A 14879-nucleotide genomic window follows, 5' to 3' on the forward strand; every position below is an offset into this window, starting at 1 on the left:
TCTCTCTTTCTCACAATATTAGAACCAGGGGGCATACATTGAAAATACTGGGGGGAAGAATTAGGACTAATAAAAGGAAACACTTCTTCACGCAACGTGTGATTGGTGTTTGGAATATGCTGCCACAGGAGGTGGTGATGGCCCCCTAACCTGGATAGCTTTAAAAGGGGCTTGGACAGATTTATGGAGGAGAAGTCGATCTATGGCTACCAATCTTGATCCTCTTTGATCTGAGATTGCAAATGCCTTAGAAGACAAGGTGCTCAGGAGCAACAGCCGCAGAAGGCCATTGCTTTCACCTCCTGCATGTGAGCTCCCAAAGGCACCTGGTGGGCCACTGCGAGTAGCAGAGTGCTGGATTAGATGGACTCTGGTCTGATCCAGCTGGCTTGTTCTTATGTTCTTATGAGGGTTTTGATTGTGTGTTCCTGCATTGTAGGGGGTTGGACTTGATGGCCCTGGGGGTGTCTTCCAACTCTATGATTCTATATTCAGACCTATTGGCTAGTCTCAGCTAAGAAGTGGTGCAGATTTGGGGGTTAGGGATGAATTTGGCACTGCTGGATTCTTTTTTGAAAATTGGAATATTTTTTTAATCATATATGCTTCAGCAGTGTCGAAAGCCACCACGAGCTTGTTCCAGGGGGCAGGATAGAAAACGTTCAAGTAAATTAATTAATGACCTCTGGATTAATTGAAACGAGAGTGTCCTCCCGGAAGGCATGATGTCATGGCTGTTTCTTTTAAAAACCCATGAAACGGTTCAGGCCCTGATTTAATTAGCGAGCTACTTATACGCAACCCAGCAGGGGCCATGCTTTGAGAGCTGGGTTTTCAGCAGGGAGAAGTTAGTTCATGAAGGTCTCTGGGTCACCTTGAAGTCGTCGCTGTCTCTCAGCTTCATGTCTCCCATTTTTTTTGGGGGGGGGGATAAGATAGAAAGGGAACTAGAATAGAAAACCACTAGCTGCTCTCCCTCTCCACATGTTCAGATGCAGAGGGGTCACGTGTAGATAACGACCAAAAAAATAGCCCTTACACCTATAAGAAGATACAAGGTGGCTTACGGACTCCTTTCCCTTCCTCTCCCCACAACAGACACCCTGTGAGGTAGAAGAAGAAGAAGAGTTTGGATTTATATCCCCCCTTTCTCTCCTGCAGGAGACTCAAAGGGGCTGACAATCTCCTTGCCCTTCCCCCCTCACAACAAACACCCTGTGAGGTGGGTGGGGCTGAGAGAGCTCCGAGAAGCTGTGACTAGCCCAAGGTCACCCAGCTGGCGTGTGTGGGAGTGCACAGGCTAATCTGAATTCCCCAGATAAGCCTCCACAGCTCACAGAGCTGGGAATCAAACCCGGTTCCTTCAGATTAGATACACGAGCTCTTAACCTCCTATGCCACTGGAGCTAAGAGATTTCTGAGAGAACCGTGATTGGCCCAAGGTCGCCCAGCAGGCTTCATGTAGAGGAGCAGGGAAACCAATCCGGTTCACCAAATAAGTGTCCACTGCTCATTTGGAGGAGCGGGGAATCAAACCTGGTTCTTCACCGTTCTTAACCACTACAACCACGCTGGCTCTAAACACTCTGACTAATATGACACACCAGCTCTTCCTCTGATGCCCAGTCCCAGCAATCAGAGACACAGCCTGCATAGATTAAGTCCGGTATCTAGTCCAGCACCCTGTTTTCAACAGAGAACAACTGGAGGTTTTGGAGCAAATCTAGGGGCAAATCTATCCATTCAACTGCAAAGTGCATTGCAAAGTGGATTGAAAGTGCATTATTCTGCATGTGCGGAAGGGGCTATAGCCTGCCTTTGCATTATGACTCTGGTAATTTGCCCTACTGTATTCCACCTGCCCCGTTTGGTTCTATCAGAGGGCGATTCCGCACACGAGTAAAATAGGTTCGACCCAGTTCCCTGAGAAGGGTACTGACCTAGGTCGAAGCCATTGTTGTTCCCCACTGAAACCAGCTTGATCCCAGCTCAGAGGGCAAAATCATCCTGTGCCTCTTCATCGCTCTGATTGGCTACTGTTCTATGGCCATGTTCCGTCTATCCCCACACACATTATTAAAAAAAACTGCCACAGGAATGGAGGAACGAAGGTGGCGTTTTTTGATTGGCCAGCTGTACGCATGCCCGAAACACTCAGCTGTGATTGGCTGAATGGGGGACTCCTGGCACCAGAGATTCCGCACTTTACTGGAATCGAGCTGAGTTCGAGCGTGGTTCCCAACTGGAGTCGGAAATTTGACCATCACATGGGGCGAAGCTGGTACAAAACCATGTCGATCCTAGTGGTTGTGCAGAGCACTTAGGTCGAACGCAGCTCGAACTTAGGTCAATAACCCAAGTGCTGAATCGACCAGAATTGCAGCTTTCCAGAATTGCAGCTTTCCAGCTTACCTGTAGTGGCATCAAACTGGAAGCACAATTAGTTCCATGTACTCCCAAAAACATTGGACTTTAATCTATCTGAGGTAGCATGGTAAACTTTTTTTGAAATTGCTTAAAGGAAAGAGAGTCAAAACGTACCACTGGTCCCATTCAGCCCTTCCTTGGCTGTGTCTAGAGAAGATCTGTGGATCCCAATCTGTGTGTGAATTCTGGCCAAATTTCCTGTTCCCTCTAGCAGATACATGTTAGCCTGCTGGTTTCTGGTTTTTACCACAGATAATGTGCTATTTAATATAACATTAATATGCATAACCACACATTTTATGTGACACTAATAGGCTAATGTGGTCAGTATAAAAATAAAACCTCTGTAATTTAATTTCAGGCACCAGATTACTTTTTAATGCCAGGCATGTACTGTAAACATACATATTTTGAGGGGTGGGGGTAAAGGAGGGGGTGTTGTATTTTCCTGCTGATTACATATCTGTGATCAAACTTTGGGTTTGGAATCCACTAGGAAATTGGAGCGGTTGTAGATCTGGGGAGAGAATTTGCTATGTCTTCAGAGTTTGAAATTTGGTGTTCAAATCTTTCACCAGAGGGAGGGGCAATGTTGAGGGAGGGAGGGTTTGGGGGGTAGGACTTGACAAGGGTCATTGGGGGGAAAACGGTTATTGACAGAATAACTGACAAGGACGCTTGTGGCCTTTTCAAGATTCTGGCCATTTCTGCATCGGGCCACTGTGGGGCAAGCATGACACGGTGCCGACGCGACTTCCAGGACCGTTCACATGAATGGTCCCAGGAGGGGCAGGGAAGACTGCGCAGCGCTGCGCCGTCGCCTGAACGCCTTTCCCTTCCCTCCGACCTTCTGGTGCGTTGCCCAGGCCAGGGGACACGCCCCCTTCCCTGTGTGACATCACAGGGCAGGGGGGCGTGTCCCCAGGCCTGGGCGATGCACCGGAAGGTCGGAGGGAAGGTAAGGCATTCGGGAAAGGAGATGGTGCCTTCCAGTCGCTGCTGTGGAAGCCGCTGTTTCCAGAAAACCTTGCTTGGGGAGTGAGGTTGGGAAACAGCGGCTTTGCGCCGCTGGGGGGGAGCGAGGGCAGCGCTGCTGCAATGCAGCAGCACCCCCATACGAACAGCTCCCTAGGGATGGTGTTTTTGCCGTCCCCAGGGCGCTGTTTTTGGCCCGTGCGGAAAGGGCCTCTGTTAGTGGAAACCAGCAGGGAGTGGGGGGATTTAGCAGCAGTTAGGAAGCCAGTGTTTTGGGTGATGCAGTGACATCACTTCCAGTGTGCTCAGGAAGTTACATCATCACATTACTGGAAAAGTAGGGACACTTTGGTATTTGGACAAAAACTCTATGGTAGAAGCCATTTTTACGCCCTTGTGGAATCTGAGCTGCCATTTCGCACAATGGAAGAAGACATTAGGGGAGCTGCAAGACAGCTGCCTAAAAAACAGTCCCACCTCTCCATTTCTTCAGCTCTGCTAATAAAAATGTTTGAACTGGCATTACTTTGTGGCAAGTTTCCCTATCCCCAGACGGGCTGCTGGTTTTCGAAGCAGTGCACATCTTGCAGAAGATCCAAGCTGGACCCAAGAATAGTGTTGCTGATCATGAATGGAAGAGGTCCCAGTTGAAGGCATTCACTGCTCAGGACCTTATCCGACATTATGCTGTTTCCAGATCAGGACTGGGTCCCATCAATGTTTTGGCCGCTCCCAATGCAGCATTCGCAGGGCATGTCTCATTTGCCCAGGCATGCTTTTGGAGCTCACTTTCTGAAATCACTAAAAACAGACTCCAGGAAAAGTGTCAGTGGCTATCATGGCGCCCAGGGAAGTAAACCTTCCAGCGTGGTGTAGTGGTTAAAAGCAAGTGGATAGTAATCTGGAGAACCTGGTTTGATTCCCCACTCCTCCGCCTGAGTGGCAGAGGCTTATCTGGTGAACCAGATGTGTTTCTGCACTCCTACATTCCTGCTAGGTGATCTTGGGCTAGTCACAGTTTTCTCAGAGCTCTCTCAGCCCCACCTACCTCACAAGGTGTCTATTGTGGGAAGAGGAAGGGAAAGGAGCTTGTAAGCCACCTTGAGTCTCCTTACAGGAGAGAAAGATGGAGTATAAATCCAAACTCCTCCACCACCACCTCCTCCTCCTCCTCCTCCTCTTCTTTTTCTTCTTTTTCTTTTTCTTTTTCTTCTTTTTCTTCTTCTTTTTCTTCTTCTTTTTCTTCTTCTTCTTCTTCTTCTTCTTCTTCTTCTTCTTCTTCTTCTTCTTCTTCTTCTTCTTCTTCTTCTTCTTCTTCTTCTTCTTCTTCTTCTTCTTCTTCTTCAAATGGAACACCCACAAGAACTCAGAAAACCCACCAACTTTTGCAACTTGCCAAGAGATCCTGGTTTCATAACTTGAAATGATCGTTTGGTCTCCACAACAGAAAAAAAAAAGAGAGAAATCCCTGTGCTTAGCAGCCGACCCTGAGAAAGAGTCCAGGCTGTGGGGAGTCCACAGCCTCCTCAAACCATTCCAGAGCTATTTTTCTCACTGCAGGAGAAATATTCTTGTCCAGCAGTTGTCTGGTGTTCTCCAAAACTGAGCCATCAGTGCTAATCAGAGTTGGGAAACTCATTAACGGCGCATTGGTGAGTAGCGATGAGCCATTTCCAGCAGCTGCATCCTGTGAAATCCAATCAAGGATGTCCCAGAGGTGCCGACGCGGATTTTGCAGGAGCTTCTCAGCAGAGAGCTGTTTGTTTGGGCCTCCAATACAACAAGCTCTGTTACAAATTTTAATTTGCTTTAAAAAAAACCAGTGGTTTCTAACGTTTCCCCCTTTTCTCCTTTTTTAGGATTTTTTCTTATCAGCATCTTAGTTCATTTTTGAGGAGTCTCATCTACCTTCCTTCCCCATAGTGGCTTTGTAGAAACATCATTGGGGTCATTGCTGTAGAGCTGCAAAATTAATGTTTCAGTAAATCAGTAGGACATACACATTCTATAATTTGAGAGTGCTATGAAGTTGGGGCAACAGATGAAATCAAGATTAAGTTGAAATATCTTAGTGCAGCTATAGTTGTCTACAGTAGTACAGTAGGTCTACATTGGTCTGATCCACCAGACTCTTCTTATGTTCTTATGGTCCATCTAGAATAGCCAGTGTGGTGTAGCGGTTAAGAGCAAGTGGATTCTAATCTGGAGAACCGGGTTTGATTCCCCACTCCTCCACCTGAGTGGCAGAGGCTGATCATCTTCTTCTTCTTCTTCTTCTTCTTCTTCTTCTTCTTCTTCTTCTTCTTCTTCTTCTTCTTCTTCTTCTTCTTCTTCTTCTTCTTCTTCTTCTTCTTCTTCTTCTTCTTCTTCTTCTTCTTCTTCTTCTTCTTCTTCTTCTTCTTCTCCTCCTCCTCCTCCTCCTCCTCCTCCTCCTTCTCCTTCTTCTTCTCCTCCTTCTCCTCCTCCTCCTCCTCCTCCTCCTCCTCCTCCTCCTCCTCCTCCTTCTCTTCTTCTTCTTCCTCTTCCTCCTCTTAGTACCTAAACCTGTACTAAACTTTGGTTTGTTCAAACTGCAGTTCAGAACTGATTATTAAGTGTGGTTAACCCTGAAGGATGTACATAGTTGCTTAACCTAATAGGCTGATGGGGAGCTATAAGCACTGTGCAGTCCAAATGTTTTAAGTTATGTAGATTTCAATGTCTGAACCCATTAACCACATGCTTAATGAGCTCCGTCCTTCGGAAGTCGGTGGGATGGCTCATCTAAACTACCTCAGTCCCATTAGGACTTCGCTGCCCTCTGTGGGAATTTTAAACTGCTCTGTACTTTGAAAAAACGACATAATGTGCATAATTTTGTTCTTATGATCCCAGTAAGTAGGTACTTATATCTCTCTGGAGTTAATGATGTAAGCTGTCTTGGTTTTTGCCTTTTGTTGTTTTTAGTTCCAGCTATTCAGATGTAATGGACTGTCCCCGCTTCCAGCTATCAAACTTTGTGGGCACAAATTAAATTGAGCAGAAGTCTTCTTCCCCTGTAATATCCTGAATCACAACTATGTTTGTTTTTCCTTTCGTCCCCTTGGGGATCAGGTTTCTCTTCATTTTGCTGGGTCCCAAAGGCAAAGCTAAATCGTACCATGAGATTGGCCGCGCCATCGCCACTTTGATGTCCGATGAGGTATGCGCCGTATCATCGTGAGGCATTCTACCCAGTAGGGCTGTTACATATTTTCTCTTCTGAACAACAACATTTTAACCGTGCATCCAGGAAATCTTCACTGCTTAGGGATTTGGCAAGTCCCCCGGACAAAGATTTTGAAGACAGTTCCAGTTGAGAGCCAATGTTAAGCGCAGGTGGATTCTAATCTGGGGAACCAGGTTTGATTCCCCACTCCTCCACCTGAGTGGCAGAGGCTTATCTGGTGAACCAGATGTGTCTCTGCACTCCTACATTCCTGCTGGGTGGGGGTCGTGGTCCAGAAGACTGGGGTGATAGGAAGGATGTACATAGTTGCTTAACCTAAAAGGCTGATGGGGAGCTACAAGCACTGTGCAGTCCAAATGTTTTAAGTTATGTAGATTTCAATGTCTGAACCTATTAACCACATGCTTAATGAGCGCAGGTGGATTCTAATGTGTCTCTGCACTCCTACATTCCTGCTGGGTGACCTTGGGCTAGTCACAGTTCTCTCTGAACTCTCTCAGCCCCACCTACCTCACAAGGTGTGTATTGTGGGGAGAGGAAGGGAAAGGAACTTCCAAACCACCTTGAGTCTCCTTACAGGAGAGAAAGGTGGGGTATAAATCTAAACCCTTCTTCTTCTACATGTTATATTGACAGGGTTGCCATCTTCTAGGTCACAGGTGCCAAACTCCCGGCCCTCCAGATGTTATGGACTACAGTTCCCATCATCCCCTTCCAGCAGGGTGCTGGCAGGGGATGATGGGAACTGTAGTCCATAACATCTGGAGGGCCGGGAGTTTGACACCTATGTTCTAGGTGGATCTTGTAGAGATCAGTTACCTTGGAGAAAATGGCTGCTTTGGAGGGTGGACACTATGACATCGTACCCTTCTGAGACCTCTCCCCTCCTCAAACCCCGCCCTCCTCAAGGCTCCACCCCACACATCTCCAGAAATGACCCAACCGAGAGTTGCAATGTATATATCACAGCATGTTTGGGTTTGTTAGATTCCCGAGCAGAGCCTGGCTGGGGAGAAACAGCTTTCAGGAGAAAGTCAGTCAGACGACCTTAGATTTACACATTGAAAAACTACAGTTTGTGAACGATAGCTGAGGATTCTGGGAGCAGAACTGTGTTCTGGCTGTGCATGATGTACTAGCTTCATGTGCTGGTGGTATCATTGAGATGACCTGAGAAGCTGAGATGTAAGAATCAGGGGTGGACTTTATAAGTTAAAGGCCAGCTCTTGGTTTCTAAGTATGGATTTGCTGAACTGAAGCTTCACTCCTTTCTTTCTCCCCTGTTCAGGTGTTCCACGACATTGCCTACAAAGCCAAAGACCGGCAGGACCTGATCGCTGGAATCGATGAGTTCCTGGATGAAGTCATTGTCCTTCCCCCTGGGGAGTGGGATCCTGCCATCAGGATAGAGCCTCCCAAGTCCCTCCCATCCTCTGACAAAAGGTAACAAAGGTGCCTGCGGTATCCATTGGGGCTCAGTGGTACAACGGCCGAGCATCCGCTTGACATAGAATAGAATAGAATAGAATAGAATCTTTATTGGCCAAGTGTGATTGGACACACAAGGAATTTGTCTCCGGTGCATATGCTCTCAGTGTACATAAAAGAAAAATACATTTGTCAAGAATCATAAGGTACAGCACTTAATGATTGTCATATAGGTCTAGTAAGCAATCAGGAAACAATCAATAGTAATAAAAACATAAAATGTAAAATCATAAAATAAAATAAAATAAAATAAAATGTCAGCACAGGCTATAGTCATACAGTCATAAGTGGGAGGAGATGGGTAATAGGAATGATGAAAAAAGTAGTGCAGTAATTATATAATAAGTATATAATAAATAGTTTAACATTATCGAGGGAATTATTTGTTTAACAGAGTGATGGCATTCGGGAAAAAACTGTTCTTATGTCTAGTTGTCTTGGTGTGCAGTGCTCTGTAGCGACGTTTAGAGGGTAAGAGTTGAAACAGTTTATGTCCAGGATGCGAGGGGTCATTAAATATTTTCACAGCCCTTTTTTTGACCCGTGCAGTATACAGGTCCTCACCAGATTGCAAGAGGTCTCAGGTTCAAAACCCTGCATCTCCAGTTAAAAGGGCTGCGTAGGAGGGGATATGAAGAGCTGCTGCCCAAGACCCTGGAGAGCAGCGCAGAGAGAAATGTCTGATGGGAGGGAAGCTTGGGACGGAGTCCTTTTGGCACCATGATTCTTCCAAGCACAAACCAAGCCTTTCCTATGGTGCAAGTCATTGGTCACAAGTTACATAGTAAGGTGTTAGGTCCTGGATCAGTGATCAAAAAGAGGACTCTAGGTTTTGAAACCAGAAATCTTTATTGGGTTGGCAACAGGTACTCAGCTTCAGAGAGCCAGTTCTAGTGATCCTTTTTTAAAATTTTTTTTATTGTATAGAGTATTATTATATTTGTTACAATCAATATGTTTGTTCCAACTATACATTTTTCCTTTTTCACCCCCCCCCCCCCCCCTCTTTTCCATTGATTATTTCAAGCAAGCAGCAGAAGGTTCATTCTTCTTATTCTCTTGTTCCATGGTTCTTCGTTAAATCCGGCTTCTTCCATCCATTTTTCATACAATGTCCATAGCTTCATAATATCTTCTAGTTTCTCTTCTCTAGTGTATTTTTTGCCAGTCTCTCAAAAATCTCCAACTGTATTTGTTCCCAAATATATTCCAACCATTTTGAGACTGTCCATTTCTTGTTATCTTTTCCAGCCCAATTTCAACACTGCGTGTGCTGCTCTAATCATTATTTTATACATTGGTTCCAAATTTCTGTTCACTCTTATATAATCTATTATCCCCACAATTATTAAATCATTGTTTACATCAATTTTACTTTTACCAACTGTTCTACATATTTCAATATATTCTCCCAAAACTCTTTAGTTCTAGTGATCCTGGCTTTTAGAAGAAGAAGAGGAAGAGGAGGAGTTCGATTTATATCCCCCCCTTTCTCTCCTGTAAAGAGACTCAAAAGGGCTGATGATCTCCTTTCCTTCCCCCCCCCCCATTAACAGCAAACAAATGCTTCAAAGCAGAGGCGAGTAAGGGGAAAGCACCTGGTGCACGGGTTCGTCCTCCTCCTTCCTCCCTGGAACAGCCTAGGGGAAGGGAAAGGAGTTTATAAGCCCCTTTGAGTCTCCTTACGGGAGAGAAAAAGCAGGATATAAATCCAAACTCCTCCTCCTCTTCTTCTTCTTCTTCTTCTTCTTTGTCTGCTTCTTCTTCTTCTTCTTCTGACACAACGCCTCTCATTTCTTTCCTCGCTGCCATGAGGGAAAACATGTATGCCGGTGGAGAGAATGTGCAGATGAATGGAGACACTCCATTACGACGGGGCCGCCGCGGCCAGGGGGCCACGGGCGACTCTGAAGAATTGCAACGCGACCGGCAAGTGAGTGTTGTCAGAAGGGGTCCTTTTGCTTCTGTGTGACAACCTCTGGGAGTGTCCTGGCATTCCAATATCTTTTGTACCCCGATCTCAGCGCTGATCGTGACGCGTTCTTCTCCCGCCAGGTTCTTCGGGTGGCCTAATCAAAGACGTCGCCCGTTTAAAGGCCTTTCTTTCGCCAGCCGATTTCTACGACGCGTTCAACATCCAAGCCCCTTTCTGCCATTCTCTTCATTTATCTGGCGACTGCTGACCAACGCCATCACCTTTGGGGACTGCTCGGTGACGAACGGAGAACATGCAGGTTAGCCGTGGAGCTGGATAATAATGCTGCCTCCAACTATCGCTGCAGATGCAACAGGGTAGATGTAGTTTAAATATTTGCAAGGCTGACCCTTAGGAGGAGCAACACAAAGAAATTTGCGCCAAATATAGGATTGCCTGCAATGCATCAATCAATTTTACACCCAGGAAAAAGGGTGTTACGATAATATATTCATAAATATGAAGCTCAACCCAAAAAAAGAAAGTAATTTGTTAGAGAAGAGCAAATGCACCAGTGGCAAAATTAATTGAAAGGGATTCAATTTCAAATGCGCATGCAGTGTTATCCAACAACATACAATGAAGTGATAATAACAAAATCCGCAGAGATAGTCGGTGAGTAATACAGACTTCAAAGGCTTGTGGTGATGTCAGATGAATATTTTTGTAGAAAGTCACATAACTAGTTCGCATTCTGAGATGGCTAATTGCACAGTCCAATGGTACAAGATCACCTAGTGCAGTGGTGGCGAACCTATGGCACGGTGCCAGAGGTGGCACTCAGAGCCCTCTGTGTGGGCACTGCCAAGACAGAGTTCATCATGTGGGAGGGTGGAAAATCACCCCCCCCACAAACACATATCTTGGCTGGCCTGGGCATGATCCTTTACCTGGGAGTAAGCTTGGTTGCTGGCAATGGGGCTTGCTTCTGAGTAAAACCCTCCTAGGATCGCGATTCACGCGACAGTTGCTTCACTAAGCTAACTCCTGAGTAACGATGCCTCGAGCCAACCATTTTTCTAAACTAAAACCTCAGTATTCAGGTTAAATTGCCGTGGTTGGCACTTTGCGATAAATAAGTGGGTTTTTGGGTTGGGCACTCGGTCTCGAAAAGGTTAAGCCATCACTGACCTAGTGTTTAATGGGGAGGGGAGTGAAAAGTACTTGGAGGCTTCGGTCCTGTCTGTTTTGGAAGCTCTGCCCCCACCTCCATCCTGGATTGTAACAAATAATGTGTAATGATGCAGACGGCTCCAACAGGAACCTGCTCAGTGTCGCCTCCTTAATTTATATTGCCCCAGGGGTTTGTGCACTTGAATTGTGGGGAGGGTCATGGCTAGGTGGTAGAGCATCAGTTTGGTATGCACCTAAGTCCCCGGTTCAGTCCCCGCATCTTCAGTTAAAGGACGACGTGATGAGACCTCTATTTGAGACCTGAGAGAGCTTCCAGTCTGAGTAGGCAATACTTCATGGAACAAGGTTCTGATTCAGTGTGAGACAGTTTCATAAGAACATAAGAACTAGTCTGCTGGATCAGACCAGAGTCCATCTAGTCCAGCTCTCTGCTACTCGCAGTGGCCCACCAGGTGCCTTTGGGAGCTCACATGCAGGAGGTGAAAGCAATGGCCTTCTGCTGCTGCTGCTGCTCCTGAGCACCTGGTCTGGTCTGCTAAGGCATTTGCAATTTGAGATCAAGGAGGATCAAGATTGGTAGCCATAGATTGACTTCTCCTCCATAAATCTGTCCAAGCCCTTTTTAAAGCTATCCAGGTTAGTGGCCATCACCACCTCCTGTGGCAGCATATTCCAAACACCAATCACACGTTGCGTGAAGAAGTGTTTCCCTTTATTAGTCCTTCCCCAGCATTTTCAATGAATGCCCCCTGGTTCTAGTATTGTGAGAAAGAGAGAAAATTTCTCTCTGTCAACATTTTCTACCCCATGCATAATTTTATAGACTTCAATCATATCCCCCCCTCAGACGTCTCCTCTCCAAACTAAAGAGTCCAAAATGCTGCAGCCTCTCCTCATAAGGAAGGTGCTCCAATCCTTCAATCATCCTCGTTGCCCTTCTCTGCACTTTTTCTATCTCTTCGATATCCTTTTGAGATGTGGCGACCAGAACTGAACACAGGACTCCAAGTGCGGTTGCACCACTGCTTTATATAAGGGCATGACAATCCTTGCAGTTTTATTACCAACTCCTTTCCTAATGATCCCCAGCATAGAGTTTGCCTTTTCACAGCTGCCATGCATTGAGTTGACATTCCCATGGAACTATCAACTAAGACGCCCAAATCCCTTTCCTGGTCTGTGACTGATAGGACTGACTCGTGTAGCGTGTATGTGAAGTTTGGATTTTGCCCCTATGTGCTTCATGTTTCATGTGTTTATGTGTTTATGGTACAGTCCTTCACATACAGTTTCATGTGTTTATGGTACAGTCCTTCACATTCCGGGGGTCTAAACCTTGGTAGGCCTCGGTTTAGACTGAGAGTTTCTTGATGTAGATTTAATTCAGTGTAATATTCCCTGCCCACCAAAAAGGAACCAAAGAATGCTGTCCGGGAACAATAATTCAAATTTGAGAACAGAACTTCCTACTTGCCAGAGCAGTGATTCTCAACCAGGGTTCCGTGGGGTACCATGAGCACGCCCCAGGGTACCATGACAATGCTATCGCCTCCCCCCCCCCCCCAATCGAATCAAATGGATTTTGAAGGGGTTCAGAAGCTTCATGGGCTCCCTTTAAACAACACTGAAAAACAGCATTGTTTTATTTGCCTAAATTCGGTGTGGATGGGGGGGTAGATTTTATTTATTTATTTATTTATTTATTTATTTATTTATTTATTTATTTATTTATTTATTTATTTATTATTTCGATTTTTATACTGCCCTCTCCCCGAGGGAGAACTCCCCCCAATCCATGTCGAATTTAGGCAAACAAGCAACGCGGTTGTAGATGCTGCTTTCCTCCCTCCCCCCCTGCTTGCCACTCCCCACCTACAGGCCAAAATGGAAAAAACCTAAAAATGCAAAAAAAAAATCAAATGAACCTCAGGGGTACCCTGAGATATGAGGAGCGAGGTCAAGGGTACCACGATGTCGAAAAGGTGGGAAACACTGTGCCAGAGCTTAGGGAAATGAAAGTACACCCAAATAGTAATCAGTCTACTGATAATGAAACTCCAGAAGATAGGGAGATAAAACGCTATCAAATTTTGTGAGTAATTCTCTCTCTCTCTGTGTCTCTCTTGCTGGTCAAATATTTGTTCTTGGAAAGAAGGAAGTTAGCATAACAAAGGCTTCTCTCATGCCTTTGCTGCTTCCTGGTTCACCCTGGCAGTTTGTGGCAACCAATGGGAAGGTTGTGGGTGGGGAAATGGGGGAGCACTGTTGCATCACTTCTAAGAACCACTGGAAATTCTGTGATAAAACCACAGCATCATGTACAGCGCTATGTCACTTCTGGTAAAAAGCCAGAAGTGACATAGGGTAGTTCGAGGAACTGCCAAAAACTCTGTGGTAAAAACCACAGACTTTCCAGCAATTCCTAGAGCTATCCTATTTTGTTTCCAGCTTTTTACTAGAAGGGACATAAGGCTACAAGCGATATTGTGCATTTTAGTAATCTTTCTCTTGCTGCTGCTCCAAGAACTACAAAGCAACTGGAGTGGGACCCCTACGCAGATCTGCTCCCCATAAATGTGGCTTGTTTTCTGCGACCTCAGAGACTAAAACACGGAGTAATGGATTCAAGGCAGAGGTGGGATTCAGCAGGTTCTCACAGGTTCCCAAGAGTAGGTTACCAATTATTTGTGGGTGCCGAGAGGGGGTTACTAATTGGTGATTTTGCCACGTGATTTTTGCCTTAGTTACGCCCCTCCTCTCAGCAGTAGCGCGCAGAACTTGAAGCAGTCCAGCAGGAGGTGCACCGGCATGTGTGGCAGCCTGCGCCTGCGTGCATTCGTTTGCTGCCCAAGGACCGGCGCAGCAGCTGCATCCTTGCCACAGCCCCGCCCAGGAATGGCCCGCCCCCATAATGCCCAGCCACGCTCATCGTGCCCCGCCCAGCCGCATTGGCGCTACTCCACAGTTTGAATCCCACCACCATGGGAACCTGTTACTAAAATGTTTGGATCCCACCACTGGTTCAAGGTGCAGGAAAAGAGTTTCCAACTAAACATTAGGAAGAACTTTCTGACTGTCAGGGCTGTTCGACCGTAGAATTCACTGCCTCGGAGAGTGGTGGAGTCTCCTTCTTTGGAGGTTTCTAAAGAGAGGCTGGATGGCCATCTGACAGAAGTGCTTTGACTGTGTGTTCCTGCATTGCAGGGGGTTGGACTTGATGGCTCTTGGGGGTCTCTCCCAACTCTATGATTCTATGATTCTGTTGCCACAGAACTTTGCCTGAAGTGGGCTGCTGTCCTTTGTAAACCCGCTCGTTCATCTGTTTGTTCCATGGAATGACCCTGCTTACGATTGCTGATGCGCTGGAATTTTTTTTCCCACCCTTCCACAAAGCTCTTCTTTATCTCTGCAAACACTAATTCTGAGGAAAGTGGGATCCTGGGAACCGGGTTACAAAATCTGTGTGCCTCGGTCTCTGTGCAGCAGTTAGTTCAATATTAGCACTGGCTCCGAGTCGCATCGGGCACTTATCGTTGCCGGCTCCACTATTTTGACTCACAGTTGCAGAGGGAGGATGTTTGTTGACGAAGGGGAGCGGTAGTTTAGATTTCAGCGAGGCCTTACGCCAAGGCTCACCGTTTCTTAGAAGGCCGGATGCCGTTCAGCTGCAGA

General features: G+C 46.2%; 1 protein-coding gene across 1 annotated transcript in view; it reads left to right on the forward strand.

Moving 5' to 3' along the window:
- SLC4A4 (solute carrier family 4 member 4) overlaps positions 1 to 14879 on the forward strand; it is a 260367-nt gene that overhangs the window by 166438 nt on the left and 79050 nt on the right. The window contains 6 exon segments of the mRNA XM_048482738.1: positions 6496 to 6583; positions 7899 to 8053; positions 9914 to 10035; positions 10154 to 10242; positions 10244 to 10313; positions 10316 to 10332. Coding sequence (XP_048338695.1) covers positions 6496 to 6583; positions 7899 to 8053; positions 9914 to 10035; positions 10154 to 10242; positions 10244 to 10313; positions 10316 to 10332 — 541 coding nt within the window.

The sequence above is a fragment of the Sphaerodactylus townsendi genome, unplaced genomic scaffold, assembly GCF_021028975.2.
Source record: "Sphaerodactylus townsendi isolate TG3544 unplaced genomic scaffold, MPM_Stown_v2.3 scaffold_20, whole genome shotgun sequence".
NCBI lineage: Eukaryota > Metazoa > Chordata > Lepidosauria > Squamata > Sphaerodactylidae > Sphaerodactylus > Sphaerodactylus townsendi.